The sequence below is a fragment of the Leptodactylus fuscus genome, chromosome 11 (genome assembly GCF_031893055.1).
Source record: "Leptodactylus fuscus isolate aLepFus1 chromosome 11, aLepFus1.hap2, whole genome shotgun sequence".
Classification (NCBI taxonomy): Eukaryota; Metazoa; Chordata; class Amphibia; order Anura; family Leptodactylidae; genus Leptodactylus; species Leptodactylus fuscus.
The window spans coordinates 32573713-32595895 of NC_134275.1; the positions used below are offsets into that span (position 1 = coordinate 32573713).

Here is a 22183-nt window from a genome sequence, read left to right on the forward strand (position 1 = left end):
CCTTTATATGAGGCACACAGGGGTTAATATGAGGGACATGATGGGGTTTATTCCTATTAATGTGAGGCACACAGGGGTTAATATGAGGGACATGATGGGGTTTATTCCTATTAATGTGAGGCACAGGGAGTTACTAAGACTAAACTAATAACCCCAAATGCCTGACATTAATGAGAACAGTAATCCTATGTTCCTGTGTGTTTTTCAGTTTCACTTTGCTAGCAGCTTCCTTTCCTCCTCGGGAATCTTTGCAGGATGCAGACCACTATAGCAGGCACAGACCTGAGCGATTAAGCTCCACCCCCTGGGTTTCCTGCACCCCTCTCAAAGGGGAGTGTCCTTATGCCTCAGCTCTAGCAGAGCACTGAAGAGACTCGGACTTCGTTTAACTCTTGCAGGTCCTGTGCTGCTGGTGTGCCAGTGAAGTATGGCAGGAGTGCCACTCTTGGCATGTGTGCCAGGGGTTGCTGACCTCTGCTGTAGGGGGTAATATGAATTTTGTGGCTTGCTATGGCTAAGTGTGTGAGATTGCAGAAATAGTGATGTGAGTTTGGGTTTTGTGGGGGTCCTGGGAAAAACGTATGTGCGCTATTGTGACGAAAAGTAGCCTATTGCGCAATCCTATGTAGTAACTATGTTTGTGGAAAATTTCAGCCAAATCGGTGGAGCGGGTTTTGCGTGATTGAGGAACAAACATCCAAACTCACAAACTTAATAGGATAACTTTTTAATGTGATACTATTAAAGTTTGTATATTCCTATTACGAGTTTTGGTCTGTTTTTGACCTCACTATTTTGAGTGTCTGTATACCTATTTCTTTGTTTTTTCTCTTAGTTTGTGGTATAGACACGATTTTGGATGTAGGACCCTACTTTGGGAACATACTATGTGTCTCAAAACTATATTTAGTTTTTCCCTCTTATGTGCTAGGTTTGTTTTTATCTTAGGAAAACACAAGGGCAGAGAAGCTAAGGGAAAAATATCAACAGGGAGAGGGAAAGTCCTCTAGGACCTTTATATTGATGAACTGTCTTTAGGATAGCTCGCCAATATCAAACCAATGGGGGTTCAACTTGCAGCCGCCCAACTAGTCAGTTTTTTAAGGAGTATTGGTGCTCCAGTGATACTGTACCCTCTTTTTAGTGGCTGATGTTACCTCTGTCATTCCTGTCAGCCTCCTTACTCTTGTTCAGATGAATGAAGCTGAGCTGAAATATTGAGCTTGACCACTATACAATGTATGGTCTTGTACCTGATATCCTATGAAGAGACCACAGTGCTTACCTAAGGAACACGGCCCCTTAAGGTTATGTTCATACGGAAGAATTTTACACTGATTTTTTAACCAGATTCCACTTCAAAATCAGCTCCAAATTCCGTCCCATTGTTTTTAAAAGAAGAGATGAATGCAAGCTGCTGAGACCTGAGTAACCCTGTGGCAGAAAGCTCAGTTTTGTCTTTCCACTGCTGGATGTACAAGGCCAGAAAGTGTAGCAGAATCTTGCACTGGTCAAGGGGGGTGTTGGTAATGTTTGGCCAACATCTGTCTGAAGTGTAACCAAGCACTCCTATTGCATTGTACCTGTTCACACACTACTTCAGATAAACTAGCAGTTTTCTTATTGCAGAAAGTGAAACACTATGAGACTCCCATCTAGGCTCTCATAGATTTGCATAGTGACCGATGCAAGATGCCCGAGGGTCATGTGATATAACGGCAGACATGACAGGGCGGATATATCTGGAATTAGTTTACTAGCCCAGTTTTTAACTTTCTGCCAAGGCGCTTCTTTAATGCTTGCTTCATGTACTGTCATTGTACTTCACGGTGTACTATATGACATCTGCACTATGTCTGTGTGTGGCTCCAATAACTTTAGTTCTTATGTTTCGGTCACTCATTCAGGTATTACAAGGCTTGGATTATCTCCATACCAAATGCAAAATCATCCATACAGATATTAAGCCAGAGAACATACTGATGTGTGTGGGGGAGGGGTACATCAGGCGCCTTGCTGCTGAGGCCACCATATGGCAGCAGTCAGGAGAACCTCCACCTTCTGGCTCAGCTGGTGAGTATTTCATCTTCATCTGTGCTGTCCTTCTATTACACTGAAGACTTTGGAGACTCTTTAGAAAAATGCAGTGAAGTTTCTTAAATAGCAATCGCTTTAGATATTATTGTAGAAATTTCTCCCTTGGGCTCTGAAAGTCTTCCAGAAAGTTAAAGTAGAGGTGCTGGGAAATTTCTCTCCCTAGTGCGGAGTTTAATGGCAGCCTATAGTCTGGGGTCCATTCACAGGATGCTGCCGTAAATGGCTTAAAGGGGTTTTCCAGCTCTAAATGGAGTTTTCGTACTAATGACTTATCCACCAAGTAGGTTATCAATATGTGATCTGTGGGGTCCAATAACCCAACCCTGCAAACATCTACTGTGGCGGAAGCTTCTAGGTGCTGGAAACTAGTGGATTAGTGGGGGAGTGAGTGCAGGTTGCTCCTATTCAAGTAATAAGTGCAGTTCTGCCACCCCATCGAATACACCAGCATACAGGGCCTACAGATTGCCTGAGCAGCTGATCAGTGCGGGATCTGGGTGCCGGACCACAGATCACATAGTGGTGAGTAATCCTGTAGATTGTCCATTTGGGGATGGAAAATCCCTTTAAGTGTTTTTACCCATCTTTTCAACTCATCCCCTATCCAAAGTTGCATATTTGTGGGTACCCTTGCCTCCTGGGACCTCCACCAATCATGAGAATGGGGGGTTATTTGTACAACATTGTGAATGGCGTTATCCAGGATTAGAAAACATGGCTCCATTTTGTCTTCTCAGGAAGTCACATCCCATCTATTGGTCACATGGTCATGCCATGCTTAATAAATGGGACTGAGCCGGAGTATGTGACTAATGGATGTGATGTCACTTCCTGAGAAGACAAACTGGAGCTCTTTCTTGAAGAAAGCAGCCACCTGGTTGGACATGCTCACCCAGTTCCATTCAGTTCAGTGGGGCCACCAGGGATGGTTACAAGTACAATGCTTGGGTGCAAAATACCCCTATTTTTGTGATCAGCTGTCAATTAGCGTGCAGGCCTTCACCGAACTGTAGATTATTCCCTGGGGATACGTTGCTAAAATGGGAAACACCCCTTTAATTGTGAAGGGAATGAGAAATATTAGGAACTTTCTATTTAAGGAATTCCCTATTTTTCTACACTGGCTCCAGAGGCATCCCATTCCTGTGACCGCAGTAACACGTATCACCATCTGCACCCTAATACTAACTGCACACGGCCTGTATAGCGCTCACAGACTAGACCGCCATGTTCTTCCTCATTTTCACTGGTAACGGTATTAATGGTTATTCTCCTGAACACTGTAGGCTAAGGGTGACTTTCTCTCTGTTTTCTTAAATCCTGCTCCTTTCTGCTCTCCTGTCCTATCCGCTGGGTATAACCAGTCAGCTCTGCGCCCCCTACACATCACAATTTGGTAAGTTCCTAATATCAGGTTTCTTGCGTATATCACAGACTGGGCGACTTTTTTATGGACTGAGGAACTGCATGGGAATTTACAGATGTCTATATGGTGTCCACATGACAACGCTGCCTGGTCAGTGCTGTGATTGGATAGCGTTTTTCTAGGAACATTGTAGGTAGCTTTTTGGAACGTCATAAATTTGGGGTCATCACACCATCAGCCTAAAACTGAGAAAAATATACAAAATGGAGACTAAATACCGTGTTTCATCCATGATATCCAATGATAACTAGCCATGATGTCCTCATTGTGTCCGGGTTATCTTCTCATACATGTAGTGTCCTGATAACCAGCCATGATGTCCTTATTGTGTCCGGGTTATCTTCTCATACATGTAGTGTCCCCTCCTGATAACCAGCCATGATGTCCTCATTGTGTCCGGGTTACCTTCTCATACATGTAGTGTCCTCCTGATAACCAGCCATGATGTCCTTATTGTGGTCAGGTTATCTTCTCATACATGTAGTGTCCTCCTGATAACCAGCCATGATGTCCTTGTGTCCGGGATATCTTCTCATACATGTAGTGTCCTCCTCGTATAACCAGTCCACAATAAGAATATCATGGCTGGGTTTTTGACAAGCCCCAGACCATAGAAAGTTCCTGTATTCGTGGTCTTAGATATTGGCAACAGATCAAGTTAAATTTGATGTATTTTAAGATGGTCTAGTCTAAGTTCACACTGTCTAACTACTACGCAGGATTACTAGACCTGTCCCATTGTAAAATGTCCATAAAAAGGATCTTCAGTCTGTGAGTTATTGGTTGCTGTGCGTGGCTATGTTGCATGTTCCGTACTGTGAAATTCTTTTAATCCGGCATCACAATGTTCTGGATCATCAGACAGTAATAAAGAGATATACATTATTAATATACGGTAGTTATCCCATACTGTCATAGTGCTGGACATTCACGCTGGCTACTCTTAGTTTCTAGGAGAGATCGCTGACATCCTCCATGGTGGCCATTACAGTTCTTCCCAGAATCCTGACCTGAACAGATTTGCTTAGCCAAAGTGGATGTTCCAAGTTTTAGTCCCATCTATAGAGACCCCTACCTGTCTTGACACCAAGGGTCCTGAGTCCACCTGAGTATGTGCACTACCGCTCCATTCATTTCTATGGCAAGCACTGTACTCCGCTTTTGTTCTGCAGTCCCATAGAAAGAAATGGAGATGCAGAGTTCATGTGTGGCCACCTTTCCATTCAAGAAGACCCTCCTTTGGATTGGTAGGGGCCATTACCTATCTTGGTACAACCCCTTTAAATATCATCTCACTCCTGTGCCACCTTATAACAAGATCTGCCATTGACAATAGCCACATGAAACCATAATGATGTATTCAGTTGTCAAATTTGGACCACAAGGTGCCGGATTAAAGGAGTTTCTCCTTTTATATCTCTGCTTTGTATCATTCTCTGTCTCCTTTCCTGTATTATTTGGCTAATGTCAATCTCCCTCCTAGTACTGAGGACATGTATGAAAATGGCTGATGTAGAAGGGATTAGGATAAACCCTGCAAACAGATATTGTGACCGCATTATGGCCCAAAGTGGGTAAGGCGATGTCCAGAAGGAGTGTGACCACTCCTTGAGACCCTCACCCAAATGTTGACAAGCACGAGAGTAAAGCAGAGAAGAATAAAGTAGGGATTAAAGTTCTAAAATGTGATAATAAAGTAACAAAATCTCTGAATGACACATATACTGCCCGGAAATCGGAAGTTTGGGTACGCTTTACGGAAGTTATGACCTAAATTGATTGCAATGGGTGACACAGCCATTTCCACACGAATATCCCAGGGACATAAGAGGCCACCAAGGAGATTTCTCTGATTAATTTGATCCTTCGTTTCCTTTAGAATGGGAAAGTCTCTAAAAACAAAAAGAAGAAGTTAAAAAGGCAACAAAAGCGTCAGCAGAAACTTCTGGAAGAGAGACTGAGGGACATCCACAGCATGGAGGAGCTGGGGTCTGGCAATGGCTGTCTAGGCTCTCCCATCCCAGACCAGTGTCAAGAGGGACACAATGGACAGTTGTGGGGCTCTCAAGGAAACCATGAAGTTGCTGACAACAGGGAGAGTGAGTATCTGCTGCTGACACCCTATGTGCAGGGGTATATAGTGACCAAATCTAAACAGGCGTATCCTCCTTAGCTAGGAGGGGCTTGGGCTTGTTCAGCCTGTACTATACAGTGTGAGCCCACAATGGCTGAATGTTGGCTGAACCCGACTGGGCAACCATCTGTGGATGTGGGCTGGCAGGTATCTAACGTGTATAGTCAAAAAAAACAAAAAATTACTCCAGCATGCCCAATTATATATAAAATATAACTTTTACTTCAAAAATTTAAAAACATAGTACAGACATGGATCCAGGCACGTACATTTTGTACACGTATTTTGTACGTGTCTGGATCCATGTCTGTACTATGTTTTTAAATTTTTGAAGTAAAAGTTATATTTTATATATAATTGGGCATGCTGGAGTAATTTTTTGTTTTTTTGACTATTGCCTACCTCGTGAAACAGTCCGGGGGTTTCTCCGTGCAGCCCATTTACTCGTACAATAGATCCAGCAATACATATACAGGTCATTCCATGGTGGTCAGAGCTGCATATATTCTGCTTTATACAAAATCTAACGTGTATGGCTTGCTCTGTAGTATGTATGGGGATTCTGACAAACATAGGTAAGATGTTCATTCCACAACCCAATCAGATCCTATCCCATCCGTCCCTGCGGACAATGAAGGTGCGGACTCCTCCTTAGGAAGTGGTGGAACCACGTATCTCGCTCAGAGTCCTCAGTCCTCCAGCATATACGAGAACTGCAATGGCTACAACACTGGTCCTCGGGGCATCAGTCCAGATACACACACGTCTGGTTTCTCCAGCTCTGCCTTCTCCGTCACCTCAAGCTCTGCCATATCTGGGTTATCTGGAGGACGGGAAAGAGGAGGCCTTCTGTCCCCAAACTGTAAGTCCTGCCAAGACGTGACTGGAGATATTGCAAAAATGAGAGAAATAGGACTAAATCTTTTCCCTTCCTACATCCACAGTGTCCATCAAAGCTGCTGATTTCCTCATTAACCCTTTGGACCCACAGAATGCAGATAAAATCTCAGTGAAAATTGCAGATTTGGGCAATGCATGCTGGGTGGTGAGTATACCTGTCATGTCTATAGAGTCAGTCGGTCACAGTGACTATATGTGGAGGTGACTAGGACGGTGTTCATTGCCTTTTTGCAGCACAAACACTTCACTGATGACATTCAGACGCGGCAGTATCGTGCCTTGGAAGTTTTAATCGGTGCCGGATATGGAACCCCTGCTGATATTTGGAGCACTGCTTGTATGGTAGGTGAAGGGCGATGCAGCTGGAACTCCTCTGGCTGAAATGGTTTAAGGTGGATTTTAAAGCTAAGCATTAGACACTGTCCATTCATATCAATAGGTGGTCTGAGGTTAGTTCCTCCAGAGTGAGGGGATCTTTGTAGCTGCTTGCTAATTCTGGCCAAGAGATGAGGATCTTGAAGAGAGGACCCTTCCATGTTAGCTTAGAGTCCACCAATAAGACTTGTGGCCCAATTTGTTTTCTAAACTAGGACCCTTTAAATGTCTAGCTGCATAATAGGAGCTCACTTAAAGGGATTTTCCACAATAAACTGGATACAACCCAGGGGTGGTGATCAGAGGTGTAAAATAAATAAAACTCCTATATAGTCACCTACCCTCCACTGTTCAGTCAGTGTGTCCCCCTGTTCCCTCTTGTCCAGCCTGAAGTGCAGAGGTGCATGTGAAGGCTACGGCGAATCACTGGCATCAGCAGTAACATGTAGGGTGGCAGTGACATCACCGGTATCACACATGTATCTTTGGTATCTGTTTCGTTTTTTTGCTGTCCTTTTTTTTTTTTTTTAATTAAAATCGTGTTCTACACCCCTTCAGATGACGCACACTCTGCAGATCTTAGACTCAAAGACGTAGTAAATGACTTAAATCTTTCTCCTCAGCCACTCTTGTGTGTTTCTCCCATAGGCCTTTGAGCTGGCGACAGGAGATTACCTCTTCGAGCCTCATTCAGGAGAAGATTATACACGTGATGAAGGTATGCTACTACCCAAAATGTGTCCACGAAGGGATAAGCTGTGGACTATTACAATGTTTGGAGGCAGGTCACTGCTGACGTCCTATTGTATGTTATACCTCTTGTATTTCGAGGCCCCTATTGTGGCTATACTATGGCTAGAGCATAGAACGGCTCTACTGTTACTGCCATAAATCTTTCTATATCTTGTAAAGTTACATATAAAGTGCTTCAGAAAATCTGAGCATTCTTATCTAACTATGAACTCTGTCCTGTTCCAGATCACATAGCACATATCATAGAGCTTCTAGGAGATATCCCCCCACATTTTGCACTGTCAGGCCGTTACTCCCGAGAGTACTTCACAAGAAGAGGTAAGTGACAGACACCCAATTAAAGGGACACCAGAGGATAGGGGATAAGTGTATGATTGATGAGACATCCGCTAATCGTGAGAATGGGGTCCCATTTGTGTCTTTTTACTACTGTGAGCCTTGCAGGACATTGAGCTTTAATTTGTGGTTCCCCATTATTGTTGGGTCTCCCAGCAAGCGATTATTAGACCCCATACTCATGACCAAGTGTGCCGTCCAATGGGACTTTCGATGCTCAGTTTCGATGATTATAGAGCACATCTTATCCTGTTCTGTGACATCAGAATGAAACACAAACCCCCTCCATTGAAATCCGCTGGGGATGGAAGGTACTTGGATGTCATCTGAGTGGCCCCTGGACTTTATATGGGTCGTATAAGTGTGGCTAAAGAGTACCTACTGTTACATAATTAAAAGATGAACATAGACACCGAGCAACCTTATACTGTAGTATTACCGTGAAAACCAGTTTGGAATGGATAAGACCAAATGGCCTCTCACCTGTACCAGTTGTGAACCGTTCACAACTACGTATTAGGGTTGGATGACCAGGCAGAGGGGGCAGCACACCTCACAGACACCAAATTCCAAGGGAACCGGGAGTAGACAGCAGCAATAGGGAAGTAGTGGAAGTGGCGCTCACAGGTCAGAAAAGCACATGTTGGTTCATTGATGTTTATTGAGAAGTAAGTGCTTACTCCTCAATGAACCAACATGTGCTTTTCTGACCTGTGAGCGCCACTTCCACTACTTCCATATTGCTACTATTACATAATGATAATTGGTGGGTCCAGGTTCAAGACCCCCGTAGACAGCTGAATCATAGAAACGGATGCATTCAACTGAGCATTGCGCCCCTTCAGCTGTAATTTGGCTTGTTCAGGCCTCCTTAAAGATCCAGGTGTAGGGTGTGCAGACACTAAGATCACACAGATGACGGGGCGTACTATTTAGCTGTGAATTTCTGCCTCTTTGTTCCAGTGGTCAGTGCTGATCATTGCACCTAGACCACCACCAATTACAACTTCTGACATGTCATAGGCTTTTATGAAACAAGACAGTGATACGGGGCTCATGATGTAAGGCCAGGGCTGAACATCATCCCAGGAGGCAACTAGATAATCGAGGTGAAAATGTACTTACTTCTACCTGAACAACCATGAAAACCGTGACCTGCTGTGCCCCATGTGAACGGAGTAAATCACTGAGGGAAGAAAAGAAAAAGCTAGTATTTTCACTGAAAAAGGATAAACTACTGTATCTTCCGGCGTATAAGACGACTGGGTGTATAAGACGACCCCCAACTTTTCCAGTTAAAATATAGAGTTTGGGATATACTCGCCATATAAGACTACCTCTTCTGTGGGGTACCTCTTCTTAATGCACACTTACCCCTTAGCATACTCTTTAATGCTTTTTTATTTGCTTTGCAGTCCTGAACAATCTTTTCACACTACCGCTGCTGTCCGGCCGGGGTTTCCGTCCTAAACCCCAAAGAAATGGACAGGCGACAGCTTGCTGGCGGTCCCTACAACCCCAGCCTTGGGGGTGTTTTTGCACTTGGGAGGGGTTAAGTTTTAATGCCCGCAATTAGAATGCATTCTGATTGCGGGCATTAGCTTCGGGCCTGTGCATATAGCGGAGACCCGGTTACTATGGCGAGCACTCTGCAGCAGAGCGGTTGCCATTAACTTTACATACCCGGCATCCGCTGTAATAGCACTGCTCCTGCTGCTGCAGGAAGCCAGCAACGGCAAGAGCGTTGCGATACCGCTCCTCTGCCCCCTGCACCACCGCATACCCGGCGTATAAGACGACCCCCAACTTTTCAGAAAAGTTTTGGGGGTTAAAAAGTCGTCTTATATGCCGGAAAATACAGTAAAACTTTTTCCTCTAAAAAAGATCATCAGAAGAAGATATCACACGATGAAGTAGAAGGCGGGAAGTTTTCACTGCACTTTCCTATTAAGGATTTGTGTCTCTGGGGCTTTTCTGTTTGATATTTCTTCCTGATGATCCTTTCTAGTGGTAAAACAAGGTGAGGAGCGTGATACATCTTCCTTGTAGTTAGTGCAGTCTTTATATGTGCACCAACACTGCTGTTTGTGAGGGAGAGCTTATACATCTCAGGAACTGTCTCTGAACTATATGAGGACCGTATGGGAATGGTTAAGACTTATATGACCGACATAGGTGTATCTGAACCCTCTTCTACATAACAAACAGAGAGACTACTGAAACAGCCGCTATACAAATCCTACTCTGACCGGCTATTACATATCTGCCAGCTCCGCTACTTCATCTACCAACAAATGACGGGTTTCATCACTACATATAGTCTCTACCAGTGTTAACCATTTATACACTCTGAATTAAGAGACCATTGCTATATTGGACTATTGGAATATTTCTGTATCTTTGCCCATACTGGTTATCAGATGTATAGGAATCATCTAACGCAGTTCTGGTTTATCTGTCCCATATTTTTTGCTATCCATGGATGTCAGTATGCAAAATTTCTCCCTGGTACTAGTTGTTGCAAGTTTATGTTTATACTTCTGTTTTCAGGGTTCTCTTAGTTTTTATCATATACATAAATAAAGGCAGCCGCATTACTAAAGTCTTGTGGGCCCCGGTGCAGTCTTTTGTCCGGGGCCCCCTACCTCATCCCTACAGTGAATTCTTGATAGTGATGGTTACGGGTGATAAGGAGTTGAATCCACCTTAGTGTGGTTAGGATACTCTGTGGGTCTCCTTGGCAGTGCTTATGGGCTCCCTAAGGCTCCCGGGCCCCACTGCGACTGCTTCTTCTGCACCCTCTCACGTTCTATCTTGCTCCTAAACTTCTACATTGTCTGAGTTTTGAAAGAAAGGGACTACTTTATTTTAATCTTTCCAGAAAAGCAACACTATTATCTATAGCCCATGTCTGTTGCTGCAGCTCAGCCCTATCAGAAGGAATGAGCTGAAATACATGACACGGCCAGTAAACAAGAGTGGCACTGTTCTGAGTAGAGACGAGTGGATCTCTGAAGATTCATTTTGTTTTGGATTCCGGTGATTTGTTTTTATCCGGACTTGTTCATTGTGAATTGGAAGTGCTATTGCTGTGCTGTGGGGGTCTCTTCACACTACAACCCCCGACATGCTCCATTCACTTCCATAGGAGTTCCAAGAACAGCAGAGCAAGAATGCATGCTGGGAGTTGTAGTTTTACTGAAGGTTGCCTATCCCTGCTATAGAGTCTAATAAGTGCAGGTGTGAATATAATAACCAGTTATACTCCTTCTTAACTCTCCTCGGCATCCTTATGGCATTCGTCGCTCCCTTGTGCTCTCTCCTGGCCTCTTGGATTTGATACGTACTCTCCATGTTTGCGTCGGTTCCTTCCCACATGCGAAAAAATACACAGATGGGTAAATAGGCTCCCTGTACAAAGTGATCCTTGTGGGTGTTGGGGATGAGTGCCTGTATGATAACCATGAACTTCCCAAATCCACAGTGCTCCATGAGAGAAGTGCATTACAAATGTTTGTCATTGTCACTGTCTCTTGCAGCTTCCTGGGTCACACGCCCCGGGGGAACTGTTAAGACCTGTAATTGGGCCTCATTAGACGCATAGGGCACACCAGCGTCATGACACATGCATTACAGCCGCATGTGACAGACCTCAGCATTCCACCCGAGGTGCCTGATATCACTCAGGAGGATAAAGTAAGGCCCCAAGTGACCATAAAATGCAGAGAAGAAGCCCAGGAGAAGGTTACCAGAACTGTTTATTATGTTTCCATGTCTTCTTATTTCCTGAGGTCTGAGGAGACCCCCCAGAGTATAAACATTTGGAAAATTCAGGTTGAATCTGTGATTGGATCCAAAGCAGTTTGCTCATCTCTTGTGTTGAGGGTAAAAGCAGTTATTTTAGGCTGATCGCTGACTCTCCTTTCATTCTTCTCTACAGGGGAACTTCGGCACATACAAAACCTAAAGCACTGGGGCCTGTTTGAGGTCCTGGTGGAGAAGTATGAGTGGTCACTAGAAGAAGCCACTCAGTTTTCAGACTTTCTGCTGCCCATGTTGGAGTTTATTCCAGAGAAGAGGGCCACAGCCGCACAGTGCCTGCAGCACCCATGGCTTAACTCCTAACCCTGGCTACACGTCTGCTGTTTGGGAGGCCTTGGCACGTTCGGTGGACATCTGTCATATAAAGGACCTGATTCTACAGATGGGATTTTGATATGACTAATGGTTAGTGGGTACAGGTCAAGCAGTACAAGCCTAAACCGTGAATTTGCCACCAATCTATCATCCTGGAGACCAGAAATGCCTGGTATTAAGGGTTCTTTTACTTTCCGGAGTTGTGGAGCGGATCATAATTTGTTGTCTCTGATAGATTACATGAAGCTATATTGATAAGTATGACCTCGCTGTGGAGTAAGACACTCGGTGCCTTATGCCTCAGTTACATCCTTAGATCTCAGTCACAAGGTAAACTGAACTGTAGCCTAAGTGTTCATTGCAAATAAGTAACGTGAACCATTGATGACATCACTCTGCAACAGTGATGTCATTGATTGCAAATACATGGGCAGACTGTAACACTACAGAAGTCATATGCTAAAATTTGGGCACTCCTTGTCAGATAATATGTTCTAAGTAAAACAAAGCTATTCACCATTATTGTAGATATGCTGTTTACCATGTGGACAGGTATTGGCACTCTAGTCAGAATTTAGCACAGCACCCAAACATATCGTGTAGCCAGCTTACAGTCTGTGTACATGCTTCAGGGTTTTGTCCTACTCCTTTTTGCAGGAAGATCAGAACCGTTGCTTGTTTACCCCCATTTTTTCTTGGAAGAAGGATTAGCATGGTTCTTCTCCTTCCAGTGTCCATGAAGAGATGGAGTGTTGCTTAAAGTGACCCTGCCAGGAAATTCCGGCTTTTCTATCGCATAACAGTATATGATCGAGGGAGCGAAACTGAGCTATAGGTTTATAAGATAGACGGAAAGAAGCTGAGCTCTGTGATATATGGGGTATATAAATAGAGGAGAGAAGCTGAACCTATAGAGATTAGGTTTATATGAGGATGGGAGAGAAACTGAGCTGTGTGATATATGGGGTATATGGTAGAGGAGGGAAGCTGAGATCTATATATGATTATATGATAGAAGAGATCAGCTCTATAATTTAACCCTATATATGACAGCTCAGGTTCTCTCTTCTATCATATAATCCTATATATCACAGAACTCGGCAGTTATATACACCTATGACAGAGCTCAGTTTCTCTGTATCTATAATATAAACCTACATATGACAGGGCTCAGCTTCTCTTTATCATCCTGCCGTCATATCGGACAGTATGAATCTCTTGACATGTTCACTTTAAGTTCATATCACTGATTGGGAACCAGAAGGTTACAAACCTAGACTACCCTTCTCCAGGGGCTCCATAGCAGCTGCAATTCCTTCCTGCATATTATGTACACTCCTGGTGAGGGATGTTGTAACTTTGCTGTGATATGTTCTCTACAGAGGCTTTGTTAACTTCCTAGAAAAACACCAGAATTTGTAAAGAATGGCAAATGAATAAGACTGATAGAACATAGCACTCCAAATGGTGGTTTGTGGTACTGCAGTTTAGTTGGAGTACATTACCTTCCATAAATAGAACTGAAATGGAGTTCAGGTATACTAATAATAAGGTGTGGACTAATTTCCTAAAATTACATCTATTACAGAAGATGTAATAGGATCACGGTTGCGAGTGTATGTGGTATAATACTGGTCTAACATAGTGTCTGTGTATAATGTTCATTATTAGAGATGAGCGAGTACTGTTCGGATCAGCCGATCCGAACAGCACGCTCGCATAGAAATGAATGGATGTAGCCGGCACGCGGGGGGTTAAGCGGCTGGCCGCCGTCAAAGCGGAAGTACCAGGTGCATCCATTCATTTCTATGGAGCGTGCTGTTCGGATCGGCTGATCCGAACAGTACTCGCTCATCTCCATTATATACAAGAGGATGCACAGAAATATCCCTCTAAGGACAAGGCATAATAAAACAATACCTCCCACTTGTGCAGCCACCCATGAGATCAGCACAGAAAACTTGGCCGACATTGTATTGAGAAATAGGAGTCATGGTCTGGCTTGATCTGGAAAACTCTTATTGCAATTGCAGTACTACCTCCAACCTGTTGGAGTGCTGTAGTTTACCATACACACTAATATCTATATAAGTTACAATGTTTATTTTTCATTATGATGCCAAATAAGAGCTCTCCAACTATTGAGATTCTGCACCTCCTGGCATGTGGCTATCCGGGCACGTTAGGCACCGGCTGGAGAACAAATGGCAATAGCCATGTTGATATTTAGGCTAAAAGGCTACTATATTAGAGCAACTTCATGCATGAATACAGGACTGGAAATGAGCGAGCCTTTGGGTTGTCCCCTGATGTTCATGCACTGAGGTGGCTTTTCAGGAAAGATGTCTTCCAGCTGTAATGTGATATTCGGACAGTTCTATTTTGGTTTAGAAAGATCTATGGCAGATTTTCTATTTTTCCCCATTCTTTGCTTGAATGATACATAGGTTTATATTGTGCAATCCTTATGGTAATGGTTGGAAAGCTTTTCATCTTTATCATGTAATCCAGATACGCACCCATAAGTATTATACATGCCCTCGCTGAGGCTGACCACACAGGCAGCTCCTCTAGGACCATAAGGGTAAGTTCACACAATGGAATTTGGTTTTGTTTATAAGGAAGATTCCACCTCCAATTCGGCACCAAATTCCGTCCTGAATCTGAATACAATGGGGGAAAGAGAGAGGAGCAGGGTGCTGAATCAATCCTGCTCCATAGAACGTCTCTCATATATTCATCCGAGTGTAATCCATGAAATCTGAAGGGCTGGAACGTGGAGAAGTCTGCCTCAAATTCCTCTGTACTTTCAGATATGTGAACTTACCCTCACTCTGCTTTTCTAGGCACCTGAATGACATGGTAGTTGGGTGTATCAAAGCGGGGAAGTCTCCTACTAGAGCAGGTAAATCTTCTGCAAAATGTCGCCAGTAGGTGGAGCTGACTGCTCATGCATTTACAGAGACACCTTTCCAAAAGGCCCCGGCATTATGCAGTCTACCTTGTACTGTGACAGACGTTCTGAATAGATACAGTCCCAGCCTATACTATACATACATACTGAATACATACGGTCCCAGCCTGTATTATACATGCATACTGAATAGACACAGTCCCGGCCTGTATTATACATACATACTGAATAGATACAGTCTCAGCCTATACTATACATACATACTGAATACATACAGTTCAGCCTATACTATACATACATACTGAATACATACAGTCTCAGCCTGTATTATACATACATACTGAATAGATACAGTCTCAGCCTATATTATACATACTGAATACATACAGTCTCAGCCTACATTATATATACATACTGAATAGATACAGTCCCAGCCTATACTATACATACATACTGAATACATACGGTCCCAGCCTGTATTATACATGCATACTGAATAGATACAGTCCCGGCCTGTATTATACATACATACTGAATAGATACAGTCTCAGCCTATACTATACATACATACTGAATACATACAGTTCAGCCTATACTATACATACATACTGAATACATACAGTCTCAGCCTGTATTATACATACATAATGAATACATACAGTCCCAGCCTATATTATACATACATACTGAATAGATACAGTCCCAGCCTGTATTATACATACATACTGAATAGATACAGTCTCAGCCTATATTATACATACTGAATACATACAGTCTCAGCCTACATTATATATACATACTGAATAGATACAGTCCCAGCCTATACTATACATACATACTGAATACATACAGTCCCAGCCTATATTATACATACATACTGAATAGATACAGTCCCAGCCTATACTATACATACATACTGAATACATACAGTCTCAGCCTATACTATACATACATACTGAATAGATACAGTCTCAGCCTATACTATACATACATACAGAATACATAGTCTCAGCCTACATTATACATACATACTGAATAGATACAGTCTCAGCCTATACTATACATACATACTGAATAGATACAGTCCCAGCCTATATTATACATACATACTGAATACTTAGTCTCAGCCTATACTATACATGCATACTGAATAGATACAGTCTCAGCCTACATTATACATACATACTGAATACATACAGTCTCAGCCTACATTATACATACATACTGAATAGATACAGTCCCAGCCTATACTATACATACATACTGAATACATACAGTCTCAGCCTATACTATACATACATACTGAATAGATACAGTCTCAGCCTATACTATACATACATACTGAATAGATACAGTCTCAGCCTATACTATACATGCATACTGAATACTTAGTCTCAGCCTATACTATACATGCATACTGAATAGATACAGTCTCAGCCTACATTATACATACATACTGAATAGATACAGTCCCAGCCTATATTATACATACATACTGAATAGATACAGTCTCAGCCTATATTATACATACTGAATACATACAGTCTCAGCCTACATTATACATACATACTGAATAGATACAGTCCCAGCCTATACTATACATACATACTGAATACATACAGTCTCAGCCTATACTATACATACATACTGAATAGATACAGTCTCAGCCTATACTATACATGCATACTGAATAGATACAGTCCCAGCCTATATTATACATACATACTGAATACTTAGTCTCAGCCTATATTATACATGCATACTGAATAGATACAGTCTCAGCCTACATTATACATACATACTGAATAGATACAGTCCCAGCCTATACTATACATACATACTGAATACATACAGTCTCAGCCTATACTATACATACATACTGAATAGATAGTCTCAGCCTATACTATACATACATACTGAATAGATACAGTCTCAGCCTATACTATACATACATACTGAATAGATACAGTCTCAGCCTATACTATACATACATACTGAATACTTAGTCTCAGCCTATACTATACATGCATACTGAATAGATACAGTCTCATCCTACATTATACATACATACTGAATAGATACAGTCCCAGCCTATACTATACATACATACTGAATACATACAGTCCCAGCCTACTATACATACAGAATACATACAGTCTCAGCCTACATTATACATACATACTGAATACATACAGTCTCAGCCTACATTATACATACATACTGAATAGATACAGTCCCAGCCTATACTATACATACATACTGAATACATACAGTCTCAGCCTATACTATACATACATACTGAATAGATACAGTCTCAGCCTATACTATACATACATACTGAATAGATACAGTCTCAGCCTATACTATACATACATACTGAATAGATACAGTCTCAGCCTATACTATACATACATACTGAATACTTAGTCTCAGCCTATACTATACATGCATACTGAATAGATACAGTCTCATCCTACATTATACATACATACTGAATAGATACAGTCCCAGCCTATACTATACATACATACTGAATAGATACAGTCTCAGCCTATATTATACATACATACAGAATACATACAGTCCCAGCCTATACTATACATACATACTGAATACATACAGTCCCAGCCTACTATACATACAGAATACATAGTCTCAGCCTACATTATACATACATACTGAATAGATACAGTCTCAGCCTATATTATACATACATACTGAATAGATACAGTCTCAGCCTATATCATACATACATACATACAGAATACATACAGTCTCAGCCTATATTATACATACATACTGAATAGATACAGTCTCAGCCTACATTATACATACATACTGAATACATACAGTCTCAGCCTACATTATACATACATACTGAATACTTAGTCTCCACCTATATTATACATACATACAGAATACATACAGTCTCAGCCTATATTATACATACATACTGAATAGATACAGTCTCAGCCTACATTATACATACATACTGAATACATACAGTCTCAGCCTACATTATACATACATACTGAATACTTAGTCTCCACCTATATTATACATACATACTGAATAGATACAGTCTCAGCCTATATTATACATACATACAGAATACATACAGTCCCAGCCTATACTATACATACATACTGAATACATACAGTCCCGGCCTACTATACATACAGAATACATACAGTCTCAGCCTACATTATACATACATACTGAATAGATACAGTCTCAGCCTATATTATACATACATACTGAATAGATACAGTCTCAGCCTATATCATACATACATACTGAATACATACAGTCCCAGCCTATATTATACATACATACTGAATAGATACAGTCTCAGCCTATACTATACATACATACTGAATACATACAGTCTCAGCCTATATTATACATACATACTTAATACATACAGTCTCAGCCTATATTATACATACATACTTAATACATACAGTCTCAGCCTATACTATACATACAGAATACATACAGTCCCAGCCTGTATTATACATACATACTGAATACATACAGTCTCAACACATAAATGTGAAATGCATACAGTTCCACCCTATATTATACATACTGAATACAAACAGTCCCAACGTATATATACTGATTACCTACAGTCCCATTGTATACTATACATACAGAATACATACAGTCCCAGCCTATACTATACATACATACTGAATAGATACAGTCTCAGCCTATATTATACATACATACTGAATACATACAGTCCCAGCCTACTATACATACAGAATACATACAGTCTCAGCCTACATTATACATACATACTGAATAGATACAGTCTCAGCCTATATTATACATACATACTGAATAGATACAGTCTCAGCCTATATCATACATACATACATACTGAATACATACAGTCTCAGCCTATATTATACATACATACTTAATACATACAGTCTCAGCCTATACTATACATACAGAATACATACAGTCCCAGCCTGTATTATACATACATACTTAATACATACAGTCTCAGCCTATACTATACATACTGAATACATACAGTCCCAGCCTACTATACATACAGTCTCAGCCTATATCATACATACATACTGAATACATACAGTCTCAGCCTATATTATACATACATACTTAATACATACAGTCTCAGCCTATATTATACATACATACTTAATACATACAGTCTCAGCCTATACTATACATACAGAATACATACAGTCCCAGCCTGTATTATACATACATACTGAATACATACAGTCTCAACACATAAATGTGAAATGCATACAGTTCCACCCTATATTATACATACTGAATACAAACAGTCCCAACGTATATATACTGATTACCTACAGTCCCATTGTATACTATACATACAGAATACATACAGTCCCAGCCTATACTATACATACACATTTCACTACTATTTTGAGTGGTCATCTCACATATATGTAAACAGGGAGCGCCACCTAGTGGTAATTTAATGCCACTCTACAGCTGCGTGATAGTAGGGGGCAGTCTGTGGGTTGTGTTGTTTACTGAGGGTACCCCGGCTGTAAAGGGCACTGGCTGACATTATGGGGGCATGGCTTGTATTTTTAGAAAGGATTTAGGAGTAGGAAAAACCTGCAATGCATTTAGAGGTTGTAAGTACGGTATGTTATAAAGGGGGAGCGGGGATGTGTAGCTGCAGCACTAGGCAGATGTGCTTTTCAGGTGCCTGGAAAAGCTGAGTCATTACTTTTACGGGAGTGATGTGACAGGTGTGTGATTTAGGTGGAGGTGGTATTTTTCTTTATAATCCATTGATCTACAACCTATGGTGACCCTGCTGGCACAAAGCTTAACCCATGAGCTGCCTCAAGTCTGCAAAGTGGGTGGCACAGACATGTCATGTATGTTTATAGGGACTAGCGTTCTGAAGCCTGTGTGTCAGTAATACTTATGGGGCGGATCTGTGACTGACGCAGGGGCTGGAATAAGCTGTTTTCCTAAAACAGATCCTAGGGATTTATGTAACTATATCCAGTCACTATTTCTCACGAGTGATGTCAGCGGCAGTCGTCAGCACATTGCACTGGACAGAGACTGGTATATTATATAGAGACCGTATGTTTGTCTATGCTGGGTCATGTATAGACATCTCTCCTAGCAATGTATTGTATACATGATCTACTGCTATACGAGTGATGTCAGCACATCAAGCTGGACTTGGACATAGGTTCAGCCATTTCTACAGGCACTGGTATATTTTATATAGGGACAAATGTATCTGACTGTCTATACTGTGGTGACCCTGAGATCCGAGGAAGTAAGGGGTCACGTATAGAAGTCTCTGAGCAATGTATTATAAACAGCAGCACATGTATGGACAGTGACGTGTAGCAGGTTCTCTACTTTGCCCTCTTCCACCATGTAGCAAATAAGAGGCAGAGAGCTGGGCCATGACGTAGATTTGGGATCTGTTTGTAGGGTGAATTCACATGTAGCAGACGTTTCTACAGCTGCCCCATTCATCTAAAGAATATTGATTACAGAATACTCCTGTGCTTGCTGCAAATACGGCCTCGTTCAGATGAATGAAACGGATTTTCAGTGGCAGAAATTTCAACAACAAATCTGCCACATGAATTTCTCCTTACTGCGACTCAATGGTTGGAAAGGATCCAGCATTCAGTGAATACAAAGCACAGCACCACACATTGTATAGTGGCTATGCTTGGTATTGCAGCTCAGCCCCATTCATTTGAATGGGACTGAGCTGCTGCTGTGTCATGCAAGTGATAAATATGAGATTATTAGCAGGGGGATCACCACAGCCTTTCTAGATGATTGGCGGAGGACCCAGTTGTCAGAACCCTTGCGATCACATTTTGATGACCTGGCTCGGTGGTTAGCACTGCTGTCTTGGGTTTCGATACTGACCAAGGGCAACATCTGCAAGGACTTGGTATGTTCTCTGTGTGTAATTCCTCCCACATGCCAAAAACAACTGACCCTTGTGGATGTTGGGGTGAGCGCCTGTATAGCAGCCACTAACTCCCCCACTCCATTAACTCTCCATGCACTTTGAGTCTCTATGAAAAAAAAAAAAAAAGTGTATTACAATAGTTTGTCATTGAGGCCCAGAAAACCCCTTTAACTATTGTTTGTCGGTACGATTTGGGCATATTTCAGGGGAACGGGAACAAATGTTAGTATGGCCAATTAGTGATTTGGGGGAGAGACAGGACTACATAGAGCTATACATATTTTACAGTATATGTATGCTACCATTGGCTTGTAAGATTAAAGAGGACCTTTCATGGTCCAGGGCACAGGCAGTTCTATATACTGCTGGAAAGCCAAAAGTGTGCTGAATTCAGTGCATTGTCTGCTTTCTAGCAGTATATAGAACTGCCTGTGCCCCAAACCCATGAAAGGTCCTCTTTAAAGGGGTTGTCTGATGTGGTTTTTTTTTTTTTTAAACAGGCACAAAATGGGTTAAAAATATAGGAAGCCTCATCAGTCCCTCGCTGGTGTCCCTAAGCTTGTTTATCACATACCTGCTAGACAACCCTTTAAAGTCCTGAATTACAGAATGCAAGTCTGTGAAATCTCTTATTTTTTTCTATCCCCTCCCCCACCCCACTTCTGGAGGGGCTTACAGCAAGCGCTTGATAATCACTAGAAGCAATATGAGCAGACCTCATGGATAAACTGTGAACTAAAGGACATTGGGCTCCCAGGGCAGAGCGCCGGCTCGGTTGACGTTACATTGTGACCACATAGTACACATGTAGCTCCTTATTCATATCCGATCAGTGATCGCCCTGTTTCTATGGATCTGTGTGTGTCTGGAGACTTACCTAGAAATCCTTTACTTCCAGGGTGGTTGCATTGTGTTTGAGTGTCTGCGTGGTTCACAAACCTGTTTATGACTCTGGTTTTGCATTGTGTGTATGTTGTCATTAAATTGATACAAAATGTTCATTGTGTGGTGGTTAATATCGCTGAGGCTGGTCACAGGACGTGGGTGCAGCGATACAGAGCCCTGCTGAAGGATGGGTAGGTGGGTACCTCTGACCGGTCATCATGCTACTGAAACAGTATGTAAGGGGGTATTGTG

The 22183-nt window shown here is 41.9% G+C and overlaps 1 protein-coding gene across 1 annotated transcript in view; it reads left to right on the forward strand.

Annotated features, from left to right (window-relative positions):
• SRPK3 (SRSF protein kinase 3) overlaps nt 1-22045 on the forward strand; it is a 35838-nt gene extending 13793 nt beyond the window's left edge. The window contains exons 8-16 of the mRNA XM_075259622.1: nt 1908-2073; nt 3462-3493; nt 5403-5622; nt 6262-6519; nt 6602-6702; nt 6792-6899; nt 7581-7650; nt 7911-8003; nt 11962-22045. Of these exons, the coding sequence (XP_075115723.1) occupies nt 1908-2073; nt 3462-3493; nt 5403-5622; nt 6262-6519; nt 6602-6702; nt 6792-6899; nt 7581-7650; nt 7911-8003; nt 11962-12146 (1233 nt within the window). The 3' untranslated portion in view covers nt 12147-22045. The remainder of the gene's footprint in view (nt 1-1907; nt 2074-3461; nt 3494-5402; nt 5623-6261; nt 6520-6601; nt 6703-6791; nt 6900-7580; nt 7651-7910; nt 8004-11961) is intronic.
• The last annotated feature ends 138 nt before the right edge of the window (nt 22046-22183 follow it).